This window comes from Balaenoptera musculus, chromosome 11 (genome assembly GCF_009873245.2).
Source record: "Balaenoptera musculus isolate JJ_BM4_2016_0621 chromosome 11, mBalMus1.pri.v3, whole genome shotgun sequence".
Taxonomy (NCBI): Eukaryota; Metazoa; Chordata; class Mammalia; order Artiodactyla; family Balaenopteridae; genus Balaenoptera; species Balaenoptera musculus.
Window position 1 is genome coordinate 25562084 of NC_045795.1, and position 21378 is coordinate 25583461.

The 21378-nt window shown below is 41.5% G+C and overlaps 1 protein-coding gene across 1 annotated transcript in view; it reads left to right on the plus strand.

Moving 5' to 3' along the window:
- The window catches only part of PKHD1 (PKHD1 ciliary IPT domain containing fibrocystin/polyductin), a 432943-nt gene that overhangs the window by 156459 nt on the left and 255106 nt on the right, over positions 1–21378 (plus strand). The window contains 1 exon segment of the mRNA XM_036869192.1: positions 2836–3048. Within this exon segment, the coding sequence (XP_036725087.1) occupies positions 2836–3048 (213 nt within the window).

Consider the following 21378-nt stretch of genomic DNA (forward strand, 5'->3'; position numbering starts at 1 on the left):
AAAATAAACCACATATAAACAAGCCATAGGCAAAGTTACTTAGGTTAACACGTGCCTTTCCTTAAAAGTAACTATGATACATAATGAAATTAATGAAATAATTAATGGAAATTAATTTCCTAATTAATGAAAAAGCTACTTAGGAGGGTTTGCAACGTGGATAGAGCGTGAGTGCCTCTGTCAGGTGGTCCTGGTTCTAATGCTCGCTCTGCCTCCCCCAGCTCACTGTCTGCTCTGAAATACAGAGCATGACATCGACCTCCTGGGCTTGTTTGGAAGGTTGTTTCAAACAACATAGCTAAAGGTACTGGCATATGGTAGGTGCTTAATACATGTCAGCTCCCTTGCTTTCCCCATAATCTTGTTTGAATTCCTGACTGTGCAGGTAATCCCTTCCTCAAGTGGTATTCAAAGTTCCCTGCAGGGTAGGTGGTGGTATTCAAAGTTCCCTGCAGGGTAGGTGATGGCCGGAGAACATGAGGTCCCTGTCTCCATCAGTGTCAAATGCACACTCGACAGCATCTTTGCAGATGCAGATGCCAAATGTTCTAGAGCTGGAAGGAGCCTCAGCGAACGAACGATTCTGTTCTGCACGTTGCCAAGGGGCAAACAGACCATCCCTCAGCAGTGAGTGGGACAGATTTGGAAACTAAGTAGTCCGAGGCCCAGCAATTTTGTGAGACTTACTGAGGGTAATTCAGAGGTCAGTAGCAGAGGGGACAGGAACCTGATCCAATATCCTGTCTCCATCACTGGTTCATCTCGGTTCAGATTCAGATTTCCTGACTGTTCATAATGGTGGGACCCATTGCCCAACCCACGGTCCACCAGTTGAAGATAATTAGTTGGGACATTAATGACACATGGCTGTGAGTGAAAAAGTTCTAGTGAACTCAAGAAGGTGGCCTGTACCACAGGTCACATTTCTTCCTTCTTGTTCACAGCAGGATGCGTGATATGATTGCATTTCTAATGATCATTCTTGTCATCGTGATGACAGTGGAAGGGAAAATTAAGGTCAGAATTGCCAGTAAGCCCTTTGGAAGTCTGGTAAGCAGTGTGGTGCCACTCAAGCATCAAGCCTCTAGGTCACCAAAGGAGAGTTGCTTCTTGGGTCGATTACCTTAGACTGTGATCTCTACGCCATATTTGAAAAGGGACGTCAGGGCAACGGAGGGTGAGGTGTTGGAAGAAGGTGGTCTAGTAGGGCTATTACACCACTGCATTAAGTGTCTACTAGGTCAGACCCAGGACCAGAGATCTACAAGCATCATTTCAAGAAATCTCACCACAAATCTCTGAGGGAAGAGTTCTAGCCATGGACAATTTATAGATGGTGAAACTGGATACCCACGGGGGTGTGTTGTTCTAAAATGTGGCTGAAAGGAAAGAGCACTTTAAGAGGTTGAATCCAAGTAAACACTCTGTGACTGTTATTGATGGTGTGTGGCTCGGGCTTTAGGATCAAAGATAAAGGAGCCAAGGAAAGCTGAAGAGAATGTTAGAACAGAAGGTCGGGGAGGAGTGGCCTCCATCTGTATTGGTCACTATCTCTGTACTAAGATGGAGATAACAGAAACGACTAAAAGCATCTTGGCCTTTTTCTTCACTCCGTCTCATTCCTCCAGCATGTGTTTAAGTACAAAACAACAATCCAGCGCAAGGACTTGGTACCTTGGATTCAGGACTACGTTTGGCAGATGGAGTCTCTGCTCCTCACTGGCCCTCACCATGACCCTCCTCCTGCCTGTGGAATCTGCCTTTTGAGCCACTTCTGCCACTTGCCTCCCCTGCATTCTGGGCTTACCTTTAGCTCATTGAGACAATGTGTGGACTTACAGATATCCTTTCTGAGAAAATGGGAGTGACTATGTGTGTGTGTGTATGTGTGTGTGTGTGTGTGTGTCTATAAGGAAATTCAGGTACTTAAAACAGATACTCTAAAAGGATATAACCATTTATTCATTTACTCAGCAATTATATATTGAGTGCCAACCTTCTCCCAGTCACTGTTCTAGACACTGGGAATGTAGAAGTGGACAAGGCAGATAAGTGCCCTCATGAAGCATGCATTCCTGGGGGGCGGGAGGGCAGACAGTAAACATGTAAATATATGGTATGTCTGATGCTAAGCATTATGAAGGAAAATATACATGGGTAAGGGGCCAAGGCATGCTATTTTCTCCAGCCTGGGGAGGGAGATTTGCTTGCTCCACATTTCCTTTTGAAGCCTGGGTGCATGACTCAGTGGATGGTAGGATAAGACACCATGTTTGACAGTCCCACTCAATTCTATTCAGTGGAGCAGAACAGTTCCTTGTGGAAATTAGTGTCTATTGTCCAAAGAAAAGGATAATGGATGTGGGTCAGCTAAAGTGCTAAAAATTTCATAGTGCCTCCTAATTACACTTCCTTTTACTGTAATTCTTATAATTTTGGCATATTTTCTTCGATTCCTATTTCCCATTTACTGTTTCCCAGTTTTTTTAAACTTAATTTTCTAAGCTGCTGTTACATGGTAAAAACGGTGACCTTCTCGTTTCTTATTTAACCAGTCCTAAACTTGTAGGCATTTAGGTTACTGTCATTAAAAATGCTGTAAATGAAGCTGCTGTGAGCTGTGATAGCTATCCTAAGCTAGGTTAGTAATACGGTGCTTCTGCTCCTGGGTGTCTGATCCACTCAGCTGTGCTTCTAGAAGAGCAGGCAACATAAAATGAGTCTAAATTTCAGCAGAAGTACCTAAACGAAGAGGATTTCATCAGACATTGGAACTGTCAAAAGGAAGTGAGGCTCATTCTCCCAGAGACTGACTGTCTTCTCTTTGGCTATTAGGAGGAAAGCTGATTTTCCTGGACCCAGGACCCGTGGAGCTCAGAGCGCACTCCATCCTTGTTTCTGATGGTGGAGAGCTCAGGATTGGATCCGAGGACAAGCCCTTCCAAGGCAAAGCTCAGATCAAACTCTACGGGAGTTCCCACTCTACCCCCTTCTTTCCGTATGGAGTCAAGTTCCTGGCTGTGAGGAATGGAACTCTTTCCCTGCATGGTGAGTGAGGCAGTTGACCAGAGGAACTGAGGCAGAGCTGTGTGTGTCTAGCCAAGGTGCAGACAATGGGGAAAATGATAAAACTACTTCCATCTCTTTGGCTGTTAGTCGCAGAGGCAACAAAGTCAATTAGAGCATGAGCCCTGCTTCCTTAAATAAGAAATATTAACTGTGATGATACTCATGGCAGAGTGTACTGTGGTTCTCAGTCATTTGCCCCCCTTTCTGTCACCTCTGCCCACTGCCAGGTGACTTTCAGTGCCTCCCCGTGGGTGGACCATACTTCCCTGTCCCACTGAGAGTGGGCTTAGCCTTGGACTTGCTTTGGTCAATGGAATGTGAGCAGAAATGATGTCCTGCATGGCCAAGCAGAAGTTTTGAGAGCCATTGTGATACTTTGGTCATTTTTCTCTTTTCCTTCTGCTTGAGAATAGCCCATCCCCCATAGGGATAGGGGCAGCTCCTTAAGCTTGGGCAGAGCTGCATACTGCTCCTATGTATGTGTGTGACGAATAAACCTTTGTTGTCATGAACCACTGAGATTTGTGTTTGCAACTGCAGTTTAACCTAGTGAAAACTGACCAATATCGTTACTTACTGTTACTTAGCCTACACGCATGGCTGTGTACACTGGTGGCAGCCCAAAGCAGAGACAACTTCACTTTGTTGTTGTTGTTGCTGTTTTCACCCCCCTGGGAACAGGGTTCAGTTAGAGTTCTACCTAGAATTTTGTTACAGGTGGGTTGGTGTTTATGGATTCCTGGGAAAAAATAGGAATTAGACTATAATGTGTTTCTGCTACAATTTCGTTTGCCTTTTGATAACTTGATCCCACTTTGCAAAATGGACATTTTTATTTTCCTTGCGATTCAGGAAATTACTAAATGTGCCAGGATAATCCTTAGTATCAACTAGAAAATGTAAGTATAACATGATGAGCTTGGAGTGTCTTTCAGTGGATGCTTATATACATTTGATTACATAACACGAGCCAAAGTCAGATCAAAAATGTGGGCACCAGACAGTAGCCCGATCTCCAGAAAATGTGACATTCTGTACATTGGAATTTCTGTGCTGACCCTGCCACCTATCACACACTAGTTATTCTAGGCATGGCATGCAGCTATGCTGAGGAGTCACCCTTCTTGCTCCATTAAGGCTCTGTCCATCACAAATTGTGGCCCTCAATCATTGTCTACTAAAAGCCCTCTTTTGCCTTTTTTGGCTTACTGTGAGAGGAAGTGAGATCTTATCATCAAGCATTTCTTAAGTGTTGACCATGGACCAGCCAGAGTGATACACACTGGGGATAAATTTTGTAAGGATTAAAAAACCCACAATTATCTAGACAGAAATTCAAAATACCTACAATATTGATTCTTGTATTCTACTTCTAAGGAGGACCTTTTTCTTCCTGTATTCCTCAGCAAGCACTTATATCGATCTTGTAGCCCAGGATCCATGAGGGGCTTCTGTCTATTCACAGGTCAGCAATGGTCTTCAAGTGTTTGCTATAGTCTAACAGCCAGTTAGGTCACCAACCCAATGTGCTGCTGTTTACCATTGAGAAAACACAGCTGGAGAACAAGAGGGCACAGATCAGTGTTTCAACCAGCTCGTAGACCATCTGAAGAATCCTGAAGCTTAACAGGGATCCTCTGGTTTGAGAGCCACTGTCCTATAAGACGAAGATGGCACAACTCTTGCTCGAAATGGAAATTCACCTGAAGAAGAATGAAACTCTCCTAATTCTTTTACTCAGCTTCTTTCATTCCAGCCCCTTTTTTTTCTCTCACATTCTATTATGAAGGATCAGCAAAAGAGTACACAAATATACCTTTATGTGCTTGTATTGTAAATGTACCCTGTGCTCCTAACCTTTGTGTTTTAACAGATGTCAAGTTAAGAAAATCCCTAGGACCACTGCTTATAATTAAGATGGGGCAATTAAAGCAAAGTAGATACTTCTAATGTGTTTTGAGAATTCTGGAAGTTACAAGTGTTGCTACTTTATCCTGGTGATGTTACTGGATACTGAGAGTGCAGACACCTCCCTCCCCTGCTTCCCTCATTTCTGTCTTCTCCCCTCCTCCTCCTCTCCCAACACTCTTCCTCTCCTCTTTTTCCCTCTCCTTCCTCTTCCTCCACCTCTCCTTTCCTGTATTCCCAGGACTAGGGTGTCATTAATGGCTGTTTTACCCATTTCTCCACAGCCCTGTCAATATAGGCCTGAGTAGAATCTCTCATGAACCACAGAGCTTGCACATTGAACACAGGCGAAATCAAGCTGTTTTTCTCATTGAGGTGATGCTGCCACATCTCATCCATTTGAAAGAAATAGTATGTAGGAAAGAGCTTAGCCACTGGGTGAGAGGGTTTCCCTTCTGCCTCCTCTGGCAGAGAATCCCGGTCACAGCCTGCGGTCCGTCAATCCTCTCCCTTCTCTCTCCCTCACCACCTGAGGTCTCAAACAGACTTCCCCTCTGGCGGCGTGGTGGTGTATCACGGTTAAAATCGTTACATAATTTCACTGGCCTTTTCCCAGGGCCAGAGGTGGGTCTGGTGACACTGGGGCTTTAGGGAAAAACTAATTTTCTTTTGCTGTCAAGTATGCAAAACAGTGAGCAACTTGATTCACTGCTTTGCCCCCAGAAGGTCCCTAAAGACCCAACATTCACTCAACTTCCCAGGATGCTGTAGGGAGCAGATTCACCAACTTTAGTGCATGGAAGACTCTTCTCAGGAAGATTTTAAAAATAGAGGTTTCTGGACCTCACTTCCAGAATCTGACTCGGTGGGCTTGGCATGGGCCCAGGAATGTGCATTTCAATGGAACCCTCAGGTGATTTGATTCAGGGGGCCCACTGACTACACGTGGAGAAACGCTGTTTTTAGTGGTTTATATAAGTTTTGGAGTCAGAAATCAGTCCAGTTCTGCCATTCATCAACTAAGACCTTGGGCAAATCAATCTCTATAAAACCAGGAAAACATAGAGTTCCCACCTCATAGATTTACTGCTTGTGAACTGCTCCAAAGTATCTGGCACACGGTTATCACTCCAGCACTGTTAGTTATGGCTATTCTCATGATATTTTTCCCCCAAAGCAGTGAGTCCCCTGTGCCTATGATCTCATAGTTTCTTTCAGGGGTGAGGGATGGAGGGACTTCTATTTGGCACGGGTCCATCTCTGTCTGGAGATTTTTCTCCTTATTCATGTTCTTGTCTACCTCTTCATCACAGCAAGAGAGAGGTTTTAGCTTTGGAGGTCGTGAAGGAACGACGTTCCTCTTTTTCTGGGTTTGGGAGTGGATGGGGCAGGCCGGGTTCTGAATCTGTGGTGGAGATTAGATGGCTTAGTAAGTTGTCAGCTGCACACTTTGCTATGTTAATATGACGAAAGGGTTGCAGATTCTTCATCAGTGTGGGGTGTGGGGGGCTGTTTTCAATGAGGAAATTTCACTCTTGCTTTTTGCTCCCCACCCTCGGTCTGCCAATACAGGTTCACCACCCCAGACCGAGTGCCAATCACATGTCACTTTCGAGGGGGTCGCTGTCAGCTTGGGCAAGTTGAATTTTTGACAATCTAATTACGGCCCTTGCTTCCACAGTGGGAGTCTGAACAGGATGGTGGGGCTTTTATTGATTGTTCAGAAGGGAAATTTATCAATGTCTCTCACTTCATTTCCAGTTCCTCCCTGAGAAATTTGGCTGACAGTTTCTTAGGAGAAAAAGCCGTCTTCTGGCCTTGAACGGACTTCTGTCTTTGTCCTTTTCAAGAAATTACAAGATCAGGCATTAAATATAAATGGAAGTTTCTGGGAAAAGCGAGAATGTGGGAACATGGTTGAGGAAAACACTAGTATAATGTTATGAACAGGAGACTTTTGTAGGAATAAATAGGAAAAAAGGAGTTTAAATAAGCAGGTTTAAATACAGTTTGCTTCCCTTCTCAAATATCTGTATGTAAACTCCATGCTTTTTATGAGTACTGTCTATGGACACTCATATTCTGTTGCTAAAGGGTATCAGGCTGTCTGGAAACACAATATTGTGTGCATGGAGTTGATATGTGTGTCCTGGGCAGTGGTTTTCCTACCAGGCTCCACAAAATCTGAATGTTTCCTGGGGGAACTTCAGGAGTTCTGCCAACAATGAAGTATTTGAGGATCAAGCTGTAAAGGTTTATATTGCTCAAGTAATTGCTTCACTGCTTTTATCTCTAGCTTAAATTCGTGTTAAAGTAATATTTCATTGGAAGAAAGAGTTCTTTTGCTAAAATAGTGACTAAAAATGACTCAAGTAGCCCATCTTTTTTTCTTTTTCTTTTTTTAATTGAAATGTAGTTGATTTACAATGCTGTGTTAATTTCTGCTGTACAGTGATTCACCATATATATGTGTGTGTGTGTATATATATATATTCACATACACACACACACACATTCTTTTTGTATATTCTTTTCCATTATGGTTTATCATAGGATATTGAATATAGTTCCCTGTGCTATACAGTAGGACCTTGTTGTTTATCCATCCTATATATAATAGCTTACATCCCTCCTACACTGTTGGTGGGAATGTAAGTTGGTGCAGCCACTATGGAAAACAGTATGGAGGTTCCTCAGAAAACTAAAAATAGAATTACCATATGATCCATCCTTCTTATTTTGTGGTCTCTGGGTGCTGGGGCAGGTAGAAGAAGTGAGGCGGGTGCTGGGCAGGTAGAAGAGGTGAGACGGGTGCTGGGCTAGTGGAAGAGGTGAGACGGGTGCTGGGCAGGTAGAAGAGGTGAGGCAGGTGCTGGGCAAGTGGAAGAGGTGAGACGGGTGCTGGGCAGGTAGAAGAGGTGAGGCAGGTGCTGGGCAAGTGGAAGAGGTGAGGCCGGTGCTGGGCAGGTAGAAAGATGAGAAGGTTGGCCAGCCTTTTACTGAACCATGCAGTTGTATCCTCTGCTGGGCATTGCTGCCTCTCTGGATAATACTGGCTGACTGCTGATTCTCTGTCCTCGACCACTGGAGTCCTGTAGGAAATCTTCCCACTGTTTTCCAGTGTGGAAGCCCCACCTGGGTTTGCAGTCCCCTTAGCTTCCACCAGAAATTTGGCTCAAGTCAAGCTACATTCCCCAGAATCCACTTGATCCAGAGGAAACTTACAAATCTTTAGACACCAGAGATGTTCCTCTCAGCACCCTTTCCTCTGTTCTCTCTCTAAGTCTCTTCTCCCCTGCTCAGATAAGCATGGGTAGCCCACACATATGCTGCATATGCAGACATCCAACCTGGGAAAAAGAAGCCAGTCTCCTTTTCTTGCAGGCAACTGTATGACTGGGCTACTTTTGAAGCCCTTTTTCTTTGCTTAAGTGGAGAGAAGTAGCCTCAGATCTCCCTGTATGGGAAGGAGAGGAAAAGGCCATGGCTGTTCACTGAGGCTAATGACTCACCCCCACCTCTGAGAACTTCTTTGGATTTCCTCTCTTGGTTGATCATGTAGCTGGGGGCTGGGGTCTGTCCAGGCGTGGCTCAGATGGTGGAGTTAGATTAGCCTCCTTTAAATAAGCCCCAAGGAAATGTCTGCTCCCTGTCTGTTTATGGCTCACATACAATGTGGGTGCTTATCTTCTTTTGTCCCTGGCCTGGGTCCTCTTGGTGGGTTTGGGGGACTAGAAGTCTGTGCTCAACAGTTTGCTGCACATGTGAAAGGATGCTGCAAAAGGATATTAGGTTGTTAGGGAAGGCAGCTGTTGTGAGTGTGTGTGTGCGTTTTATTTGATTTAGGGGTGGGAAGAAAGTAAGATCAAAGCGAAAGGAGAAATAGAGGAAGAAGGATGAGAAAAATTAAAAACCTATTCGTTGCTTTCTGTAATCTTAAATTCAAACACACTTCAGTCCAGCACGGCCGTTCTGGTCACTTGGTATGTTGTGGCAGATGGTAATTACTCAGTCAAGTTAATGCTGGTGAGCGTGGTTCCGGTGGACTTGGAACCCTCAGCATGTAGGATGGCCAGTGACTAATGACTGGTTCTCTATTCAGAGCACATGAGGATTGGTCCTTAACTATGTGTCTCTGAAAATATAACCAACACCACCAACAAAAGTGAGGCAGAAATTTTCTCTGTTGCCTAACAAGGCTTCAAAAAAAATCCAAAATACCACTATTCTTTATGTGCAATAGCAGAAACATATCTGGTAAAATCTCATTGATTCTTAACTGAGATAACTTACAATTTGTAACTGCTTGATCTGGACAAGAGTGACCTTGGAACAATGGATTAGAAAGGGTTCCTTCCATTAAGAGTATAAAGCACACCTTAAAGAACTCATTTAAACACTTTAAAGTGAAAATGCTGTTTTTAAGGTCCTTAGCATTTTAGGTGTTTACACGTAAATGTATAATGCTAATTAGAAATGAGTTCTAGCTATCCGATAATCCAAGTACAGCAGGAATCCCACTTAGAAACACATTATAAGGTACTTTAAGTTTCTATATATACCTGAACATCTTGGCATTCGTCAGGTCTTTTTTGGTGGCAAGTGACAGAAAACCCCATTCGAACAAAAAATAAGGGCACTTATTGCCTCATATAACTAAAACAACTGGAGGCACAGCTGAGTCCAGGTGCTTCGATGAAGTCATTAGGCCTTTGTTTCTCTGCAGCTCTAGGTTCTGCTTTCTCCTGAGCTGGCTTCCTTTTCCAATCTGACTCCTAGAGGTAGAAATAGGCCCCTGTGGCTACAGATGAAATAAGGGCTCTTTTCCAATGACTATATCTGAGCAAATTCCAACATTTCCCCTCATCAAAATTTCACACCCCCTTTGTTTTTCCCGTTTGGCTTTTAACACTGTCAAAATATAACATATTATTAATATATTAATAATATATAATAATAATATTATGACATATTATATAATATATAATAATAATATTATAACATATTATATATAGTTTATTTGTGATATTTATTGTACTTATTCTAGTGTTTTCCCTAGTAGAATGTATGCATCATGAGGGCAGGGATTTTCCTGTTTTGTTTTGTTTTGTTTTTTATTGACAATATCCTAATCCCTACAACAGTGGCTGGACTCATAGTAGGCTTTCAAGAAGTATACGTTGTGTGAATAACTGAATGAAAAGCTTAAGCAGAAGACTCAGGATTAACTTTGACCCTGTTTGGGTCATAAGCCCATCACTGAAGCTGCTACCGTGGCTGGGAAAGTGGTGCTCTTTCTGGCTGGGATGGAGCAAGTGTATGATTGACCCCCCAGAACTACATGGTCTGAGACTGAGAGAGGATGATTCCTTAAAATTAGAGGTGTGTTATCTAACCAGAATAAGAGAATGAGCAAGTAAAAACAATAGCTTGTCTACTTTTAAAATATTTGACAATCTGACATTTTTACTACTTTCACTAATTTGGAATTGAAAATTAATAAAACTTTACTGGATATTTCAAACCTGTTTAGTTTGGCTAGGAAAATAAGAAAAATTCCAATCAATTACTTCACTAAGTAAAACCAAATTCACTATTGATAGAAACACAATTAATAGAAAATTTAGAATTAAAAATTCTAATGTCTAACAACATTGTGATATTTTCTAGATTCAATTATATGTAGAAAGTGTTATTGAAAGTATGAGGTTGATTTGTAAGATAGTTTTTAGTTAGGGGATTCAGGACCACATGGATCTTGATCTGGACTGGCCACTCTTGTAAATATGTATCAAGACATCCCGGGGAATGGCCAGCTAAGGCATCAATATTGCGTATTAGGGTTTGGCCCAAGCCAAAGAGAACCTCTCGTGAACAACGATGTATCATGTGACTAATTCTTGACTAAGCTATGAAGGGGATGGACAACGAGCTTGCGTTCCTTCCCTATCCCTAAGGCCACACAAGACACTGGGGACTTTGCCCTTGATGGAACACAAGTCCAGCATAGCCAGTCAGTCCAAGAAGAGAGGAGAACACACTTGCCCCAGTGCTCAGGGGAGAGCTGGTCTTGCCCACCTATTCCAGGCCTTTCTTGAATAGGAGGCAGAAACCAGGGAGCTGCCTCCTGGACCCTTTTCCCTATCCTTGAAAGGGGAGGAGAGTAAAAATAGAGACCTCCCCTTTGTTCGGCCTAGTGAATTTTCCATCCCCTGGGACTTAAAGGCAGAGTCATTGGCATGTTATAAATATTGGTAGTCTAGTAGCGTCTTTAGACCATATGAAAGATAAATTAGGAAGGTGTTTCTCAAATTAGAACAATGGATTTGTTTTAAAACCGTGAACTACTTCCTTCTAAAATTCTAACCGTTGATAGAATGAAGTAATGAAAATAGTACATAAGGCCTTAAATTTCCTATCTAAGCCCTTATAGTTCCAAAGGTTTTTCTGTACTTCCTTTTGGCAGTGTTAGTCATGAGTGAACAAGTCTCTGTATTAGTCAGGGTTCTCCAAATAAATAGAACCAATGTGATATCATATATATACGTATAGATAGATAGGTATATAGATAGATATAGATACAGATATACAGATATCACATTGGTTCTATTTATCCGGAGCACCCTGCCTACAGTGACTATACAGTGACTTATTCATTCACTAATTCACCTATTTATATACACATTAATATAGATATATATACATATGAAGAAACTTATTATAAGGAAATGGCTCATGTGATTATAGAGGCTGAGACCTAGGAGAGCTGATGTGTATGTAGCTGTAGCCTGAGTCCAAAGGCCTGAGAACCAGTGGAGTCCATGGTGTTAGTTGCAGTTCAAAAGCCAGCAGGCTTGAAACCAAAGAGCCAGAGTTTCAGTCCAAATCTGAAGCCTGGAAGAGACCAGTGTCTCAACTCAGCAGTTAGGCAGGAGTTCCAGCTCACTCAGGCTTTTTGTACTATTCAGGTCTTGAATGGATTACTGGATGAAGCCCACCCACATTAGAGAGGACACTCTGCTTTACTGCAGTCTATGGATTCACATGTTAATCTCATCCAGACACACCTTCCAGACATGCTAGAATAATGTTTGGCTAATTCTCTGGGTACCCCAAAGCCCAGTCAAGTTGACGCATCACCATTACTAAAGTGGATCCCATTTTCTATAACTGACCCTGTATCATATCTTAGACACATAATCCAGGAAGGTAGCAAGCCTCTTGTCTTGACACAAAACTTTCCAAGGGAGATCCATGTCTTCCTTTGAAGATTTCTGTAGTTTACTTTCTCCTTCTAGGTCATGAGGATCTTGACTGACACTCTGTATCTTCTCCAGATGAACTTGACCTTGCTCAGTCACAGAGCACTCACTCATCTTCCTCTGGATGAGCGTTAGGAGCGAGGACTCTGGAAGTAGGCTGCTTGGCTCCAAATGCCATCTCTACCTCTAACTGTCGGGTGGTCTTTGAAAAGGTCAACTCTTCAGTGTTTCAGTTTCCATGTACAAGTTGGAGAGATGATTCTAAAACATTTCTCATGGTGCTGTTAGGTGGTTTAAATGAAACAAAACATGTAAAGCACTTAGCACAAGGACAGGCATTGAGTAGTTACTCAGTAAGTATTATTATTATTATTATTAATTATATGCCTACAGTTTTGATTTGATGAAGCTGCCTCTCTATTCTAAGAAGGCTGGGATGGTTTTTGTTGCTTTTCAGTAATCTGTCATCTGGAAACATGGTTGTCATTCTTGATACCCCCATCTTTGTCGTTCCCCGTATTGTGTCCATCACTAGGTCTTGATTTTAATTCTTGGGTAACTCATTTACTTCTCTCCACTTCCATGACTATTACCTTAGTTCATGATGCTATAAACTTGTGCCTGGACTATTGTTTAAGCTTTCTAGTTTATCTTTTAGTTGCTATTTTCGTCCCTCTCCAATTCATTGTTTACCCTGGAGCCAGGGTGATCTTTTCACAGATCTGTTCACATCACGCCCCTGCTGAAAACCTTTAGTGGCTTCCTGCTGTCCCTGGGAAAAAGCCCAAAATTTCTAACATGGTTATAGCACCCTCTCTAACGTAGGTCTCTGCCTGCATCTCCTGCTGTGTTCTCCGACCCTCACTCCTCCCTCACTGCGGTGCATTTCAGTCTTAGTAACATTCTTTTAGCTTATTAAATGGTTAATGTAGTCTAGATTTTACATTTTTTACATTTTTGAGTACCAAAAGAAATTCAGCTTTGTTAAGTAAATGGAATGCTCCATAGGCAGGAGCATGTGATTTTTCCTTCAAAGAGAATTCTTCCACATGTATCATCAAAGCAATATTATTAATAGTATTGCTTTCAGCCTGGTCCTGAAGAAGGAGTATCACTGGATTGGGCATTATATTCAGTATTTGTTAAAATTGGATTTTTACCAAGATCCTGGCACTTTATAATTTTCAAAGCTGCTTCCCATTCTTTCCTCTCATTTAACTTTCACAACAACTCTGTGAAGTAGGAACGACTGGGATTGTTACTTTCATCTCAGAGATGATGAAACTGGAGCCCGGAAGGGGAGTTAACTAGTATTCACTGCATCCTCTTCATAGGCTTATGACGCACATGAGCTTTCTGTTATTTTGCATACACATAGGTGGTGTTTACCTGTGGCAGAAAGATAAACAGAAGATACTCCTTCCAGGTTTCTGGAGCATTCTTCCTAATTTTAATTTTTTCAGGTTATTTTGGGATTCTAAGTAGGGCTTTGTTCCTTTTGGCTCCCTTTGTAATATTCTTGATAGGGATACAAAGAACCTGCTTCTTCCCCAGTTTGTTTCTTATGTTCAGTATTTTTTATGGCATTTTCTGATTTCTATAGTGGCAAATCTACAGATATCTTCTTTTATGGCTTCTGCCTTTGATTTCATGTTTGGAAAATTCTCACCTGTACAAAGACTATATAAAAATTTTTCTATTTGTTTCCTGGTACTGTTATTGGATTTTTTTTTTTTTTCACATTAGTGTCTTTAATCTAGGGTCAGCAAACGATGGCCCATGGGACAAATCTGGCCCACTGCCTATTTTTTTTTTTTTTTTAATTAATTTATTTATTTATATTTTATTTTTGGCTGTGTTGGGTCTTCGTTTCTGTGCGAGGGCTTTCTCCAGTTGTGGCGAGCGGGGGCCACTCTTCATCGCGGTGCGCGGGCCTCTCACCGTCGCGGAGCACAGGCTCCAGACGCGCCCACTGCCTATTTTTGCAAACAAAATTTTACTGAAGCACAGCCATGCCCATGTGTTTAGGTATTATCTATGCCTGCTTCCTGCTGCCATGGCAGAGCTGAGTTGCAACAGAGACAACCTGGCCTGCAGACCAAAAACCTATTCATCGTTTGGCCCTTTGTAGAAAATGTTTGCCAACCCCTTCTTTAGTCCATCTAGAATTTATTTTGATATAGTGTATAAGTTAGTTATTTAATTTTTTTTCCAAATGGTTGGTCAATTTTCTCAACACTATTGATGCAACAGTGCAATTATGGTATGCTGAAAAATGGCCTCCAAATATGTTTACACCCCAATTCCTGGAACCCATGAAGGTTTGGCAAAAGAGACTTTGCAGGTGTGATTAAGTTAAAGATTTTAAAACTGGGAGATTATCCTGGATAATTCAGATGGGCCCGATGTAATCACATTGGTCCTTATCAGAGGGACACAGGAGGAGTCAGAGGAGAAGGAGACGTAATGGTGGAAGCAGAGAGAGGAGTGATGTGTTTGAAGATGAAGGAGGGGCCACAAGCCACAAGCCTCAAGCCAAGGGATACAGGTGGCCACTAGAAGCTGAAAAAGACGAGGAAACAGATTTTCTTCTCAGAGCCTCTAGAAGGAAGCAGCCCTGTCGACACCTTGATTTTAGCTCAGTGAATCCAATGTTAGAATTCGAACATCTGGAACCATGAGACAGTACATTTGCATTGTTTTTTTGAGACACTAATTTTGTGGTAATTTGTTATAGCGGCAATAGGAAACGAATACATTTCCCTGGGAATTTTAAATGTTACCTTTATCAGACACTAAATTCTTATTTGATACAGGTACAGATTAATGTCTTTTATAAATAAAGAGCTTTTTAGAACAAATTTAAAATCTGGCGATGGGTGTGAATAGACATATCAGTATAATTAATGCAAATGACCAACATGAATGCATGTGGAGAGGGCTTGGGTTATCCTGTGCTCACAGGGAGGGAGAGATTCTTTTTTATTCTAATGAGTTTTCTCCAATCTTCGCCTCATTAGTAATTACAGAAATGCAAATTAAAACAAAAGTGATTTTTTTCCCCTTAACCATCAACTTCACCAATATTAAAAAAAGTAGTAGAAAGTCTGAGGAATGGGCGTTCGTTCACATATACTGATAATGTGTATAGAGTATGTTCAGTCTTTCTGTAAGGCAATTTGGTAATAATATCAAAAGGTTAAAACTAGGCATATGCCTTGATATGGCAGTGTCACTTTTAGGAATTTATACTAGTGAGATGATCATGAGTATGCATAAAAATTACGCTCAAGAATGTTTACATCTGCACTGTTTATGAAAGAAAAATATTGAGAAAAAACTGAATATGAAGAAATAATGGATTAGTATATAAAATACAGATTTTTAAAGTGGGATACTATGATGCTATAATGTTATTAAATAGTATATAATACAATTGAAAAATGTTCCTTCTCCATTAAGTAAAGAAAATTTCACAAAATGGTATGTACAGAATTATAGCATTTTTGTTTGTATGTATATGAAATGTTGTCAACATATGAATACAGGAAAAGAAGGACAGAAAAGACATATATTAATCTGTTGTAATAAGATCATGGATGCCTTTATTGTCTTCTTTTGCTTTTCTATATTTTTATTTTAAACATTATACATTTGTTGCCTTTCTAAAAGAAATTATGTTATTAAAAAATAGCTCTTTCCTCACTGTCACCTCCACTCCACAGCATAATCCATAGCAATGATTATCAAAAGAGTTGTCTATCTGGTCAGAAATATGTCTGAGTTTTTATCTTTTTTTTTGACAATGAATAGAAGTGGATGTTAAAGATACTCTACAGAAGTCTTTATCTCTGACCAAGTGGATCTTGCCCCTCTAACTAACGAACTTTCCGCACAGTTCTATAGGGCCTAAGAATGGCATTTGTTGAACTGGCCTGAAATTCACACAGGAGCTAGGAACAGCATTCCAGATGTTTCCACTTATCTCACAATATATGATTTCCTTGGTGTTTTGAACTTTATCCTTTGATTCTTCTCACTTTTAAATCATAGTAGCAACAGTAAAGCTCAGATTGGTTAAAATAAAAAGTTAGCCTTTCTTTCATACCTCTAGAAAAGGCCTTCAATTGTAGTAGGGCTCATTGCACCATCCAAATAACCTTGGTTAGCCTTGGTCTAAACCTTTGTGCCAAAAGAATGGCAGACTTCTTAGCACTGGGGACAGATGCGGTACCCAGGTCTTTCATTGCAGGGCAGAAATGTTTGCTGAGCAGCTATGTATGGAGCCAGCTGATCTGCACATTTAGAGAACGGCTCCATCAGTACCGCTGGAGATTGACCAGTAAGGATGCAGGAGGTTCGCAGTGCACACACAGAGCCAATCTCATACAGGATTCCCCCGCCAGGGTTTGTCTTCATCCAAGGGAGAAATCACAGCGAGTGATTCTCAAGGGCAGAGGGAAATGATGCAGGCAAAATGCCTCCATTCCATCTCTTTGGTTTGCCAGATAGTCTTGTATTAATGCTAATGTCACAGTCTTCTCTTCTAAAGTATAGTAAATTGGATCACCTCCGATTCACAAATGGTTTGAGTGCAAAGAATTCCCGTCTAAGTTGGTTGTTTGCAACTTGGAATACATTTGTTTAAAGATGGTTGGGATTAACATATACGCACTACTATATATAAAATAGATAAACAACAAGGACCTACTGTATAGCATAGGGAACTATACTCAATATTTTGTAATAACCTATAAGGGTAAAGAATCTGAAAAAGAATAGATATATATGTATAACTGAATCACTGTGCTGCACACCTGAAACTAAAACAATATTGTAAATCAACTATACTTCAATTTAAAAAAAGAAATGCTGATAATCCTGTGGTTAAGGGCCTATGTGAGCCCTCAAAAGTGTGTTTTACTTTTCTGTCTAATGCTAAGGGGAATATAGCAGCTGACCTCTGTGTATACGAATAATTGTGTGGGGAAGCAGGTCCATTTTCAACATGGGATGTCAGAGACACATCTCTCTGGGTTCTCATCCCATTTGGACTCTACTATATCAGTCTTTTCTTGTTGAGTACTAGTGACAGAGGGTGCTAAGTCCCTCTGCCCTGAGAGTGGCTTCTGTGGCCCAGAGGTGACACGATGGCCTGGCACAGTGTGGGTTCTGGGAGCAGAGAGAGCCAGCTTAGATGCGAGGTGGAGTAATCAGCAGTAGTCAGCCCTTTCCTAATTCCTCTGGTTACTTATAACCTTCTGCTGTTGTTAGGGGTAGTATATGATCAGAGAATCTGGGCCAGCTGCTGGCAGGGAGAGGGGAACTGAGAAACAGTAGAAAGCCAGGGTTTTCTCTCCACCCCTTTCCTCTCAAAGCTCATATCCTGCTACTCTACCTTCTATTGGCAGATGGATGAAATGAACAGTGGGAAACAAGGCTCAAGTACAAGAAATGCTGGGCAGATGCCCAGAGCTTAAAAATTACAAAAAAGAGCAAGGAGATGGGGGAGGAATGAGTCCTCAAGCAGGTGTATAGGGAACTAAAACTTTCCTTCCACTGCATTATTTTCTTTAATTATGGGTAAATGCATACCTTCAATTTTTTGGTTTTCTTCCTTCTTCTGATTCTCTTACATTCCTCTTCATCTGCCCAATCTTTGAATGACGATGTTCCCGTGGGCTTGGTCTTGAATATTCTTCATTTATAATACGTACTTTCTCTCAAGAAACCCCACTTATTCCCAGCGTTAACCTTTATGCACATATTTCTTTATATATTGAGCCTCAGACCTCTCTTCTGAGCTCCAGGCTCAACTTTTTACTTGGATATTCTCTTTAGTATCTAACATGTAACCTGTCTAAAATGGTCATCTAAAACCGAATATGTCTAAAACTGAATACTACTAGAATATAAACTACACGAGGGCAGGGATTTTTGACTGTTTTTCTCACTACTGTATTCCCAGTACCTAGAACAGCACATGGCACATAGCACACAGTAGGTGCTCAATAAATATTTATTGAATGGATTTGTTATCTTTTTCCCAAGATGTCCCTGTTGTCTACCGACTTGCATCAGCTCTGGATCTGTAAGGCATTATTAACCTCTTTCCCCTTACCTTTAGAGCCAATCACCCAGTCCTCTTGATTCCCCAAAAGGTACCTCAAATTTTTATACTCCTCTCCAGGTCCGCTGCCTTACTCTTATTCAGACCTCCAAAACTTCTTGTCTGATCTACTACATTAGCCTTCTACAAACTGCAGAAGGCTTCTACATACACCTCTTACTTTTATGCACTTTCTTGCAATCTACTCTTGATGCCACGTCCAGTGTGACACTAAAGCCATAAATTTGATCAAGTAACTATTTTGAATAAGGTTCAGTTCCTTTAAAGCAGGCCAAGAGGGTCCGGCATTATTTGTCCCAGCCACACCATGGCTTTGTATTCATCTGCTCCAGAAACCCCCATCTCCATTCAGTCCCTGGAGCACATCAAGCTCCCTCCTTCCCCGCTGGCTGGCTCCTACCCAGCTCAGGACATGACTCAGACTTTTCTCATTCTCCCCAGTGTGCAGTATATACAGTTTCTCTCTAAGGATTCTCTCCCCTCAGTTTGATATGTGAGCTTATGAACTTAAAATATTGCTGGTCTCACAACAGTATGATTCCTTAGTTGTCATGTGAAATATTTCTTTGGTGGTTTCCAAACCACTTTTGGAGTAAACTCTAAGCTCTTTGGGAGGGCCTGCGAGGTCCTTCCAGGGCAGGTCCTGCTCACCTTTCCAGGTGCATTCCCACTGACCCTCCTCAGGTCCCCATCCCTGCCATACACCTGCATTCTGGCCGTGCCACCTCTATGGCAGTTATTTGAGTGTGTCATGTTGGCCAACACCATTGTACACAGTGTTGCCTTTGCCTGGAGGGCTCTGCCCATTTTGTCCTCTGCTCCACCGTGGCTTATCCTTCAAGACCCAGCTCAGTTGTCACGTCTTCTGGGAAGCATTCCCAGAAACAACCCCTGCTTCTGTGTGAGGTGTTCCATGTCTCTTCACTGGCGGACCCTGGGTGTCCCTCTGTCTTAACACTTAACAGAGTGCGTTTGTGATATTTTTGTCTATTTCCTGTACTATTCATGGACCCCAGAGGGCAGTGACTCCGTTCCCTTTATGTCTGTCTTGCCAGTGCTTGACGGATGTTCATCTACACAAAAGAAAAGATAGCATTCATTGTTTTGCTATGGATAATGGTGAAGCTGCATGCAGAAATAAGGGGAAATAATTTACATATATTTGAGAAAAATACTTCTAGTTCTTTTGTGAATTTCTTTATATTTCTGTTGTGATGTGAACATGATTTTGATGAAATGATTCTTTCCTCCCTCTTTCCCTCCCTCCCCTCTCTGCCTTCCTTCCTCTCACTCTCTCCCTCTTCCCCCCCCTTTCCCCCTCCCCCTGCCCTTTACTGATTTGGAAAGGTCTTGGCAGTTATTCACTTGGAATAAATTGAACGATTGAAGTCCTACAAAACAAACAGAGGATAATTAGTGATTTTAAAGTGTGTTAACCCACAAAGATGATTTTCTTTCTCTCCATGACCATTTGGCAAGATGATTCTCTGGGCCTGTGTAATTATGGATGAATGGCACTGAAATGCTTGAATAACAATTTGTAGGAAATACAATTATGAGTAGAAGTCGTTAGTGGGAGTAAATTAGTAGTTTGTTGGTTAACAGGTCAAAGTTGAAAGCCCAAAGAGGTTAAACAGTGTATTAAATTACGAGTCAAGAGCATAATCTTGTTTCTTGTAAGCATATGCATAAATTACTGAGCTTTTTAAACTGTATTTTTATATGGTTTTTCTTTTTTCTTTTCTTTTCTTTTTTTTTTTATTTGTGGTACAGAAAGGAAGGGAGACACCCGAGCTGGGTTTCTGAAGAGTTCTGTGAAGTGAAATGACTCACATTTGAAATGTGTATGATGCTGTTTTCATCAGAGAAGTCGGTTGATCTACCTTGTATGGCTTTTAAATAGTATTTATAAAGTAAAGGATATAATGTTTTGAGTATCAAAGCTAATTGGGTACAGTTAATATACAGTTACTTCCAGAGGCTAGAATTCCATTAGGTGTCCAGTTCTTTGGTTCTGGATTCAGAAGAGCCAGTTTCAGAACTTGGCGCTGACATCTCCTACTGTGTGATTTTGTCCTGGAAGCGTTATTTTAGCTTCCTAATCTACACAGTCTGTTAAAAGGAAAACAAAACAAAGCAAAACCCAGAAAACCAACAGTTCTTACTTCAGAGTAACACTACTTAGCATAGGTTGGATTTATTCTAAATTCTCAATAATGTTTGTGTTGTTTTTCAGCTTTTTACATGCTGGATATCATATGCTCATTTAGGTATATATCTGATGAAGGTTTGTAAGTGATTGTCCATATGGCAATAGTCAGAATAATTTAAATCCCTATGAGTTGAATGCTAATCATGAACCCAGTTGACTGCTGTGTTAGAAATTGTGACATTTGTAAAGGAGACATGAGGCAGTGGCCCTGCATTCAAGGTGGGGCAAGAGACATATGTACTGTAATAATTACAGAATAACTTAGTATGAAATATATGGTGCTGACTATAGGTTGCATCACTCAAGTCTCCCCAGGCCTCCCTGAACACTCTCAGCCTGTGGATATTTCAATAGTGATAACCAAAGTATTCCTGCTCACCTCCCCCAACTCTCACAGATCCTCCAGCCCTTACCAACATCCCTGCCTGCTTGTTATAGGTGTTCTCATGGCAATTTCATCAGTTAGTCTATTTTCCTCTTATTTTGGTTTTCTTGGTCATTGTGCTCCCTTCAGGAAGGCAGCTGGGGGCTGCCCTGCTGCCCTTGCTTCGGGTACCTGCCATGATAATACTGAACACAGGGTGCCAAGGGTGCAGACTTTCATTGCTGCCCAGGTGGTCCAACCCTCAGGTGTGGGAGGGTTGTGCTCCATGATGGAACCAAAGGCAACCACTCTTGCCACTTGGGTTCCCACCTGACCATCTGGGTGCCAAAACTTTGGGATGCTTGCTTCTCCATGTTTCCATCATGATTTTCCTCCTTCAGTACATATTTATTGAACACTTATTATATAAAGG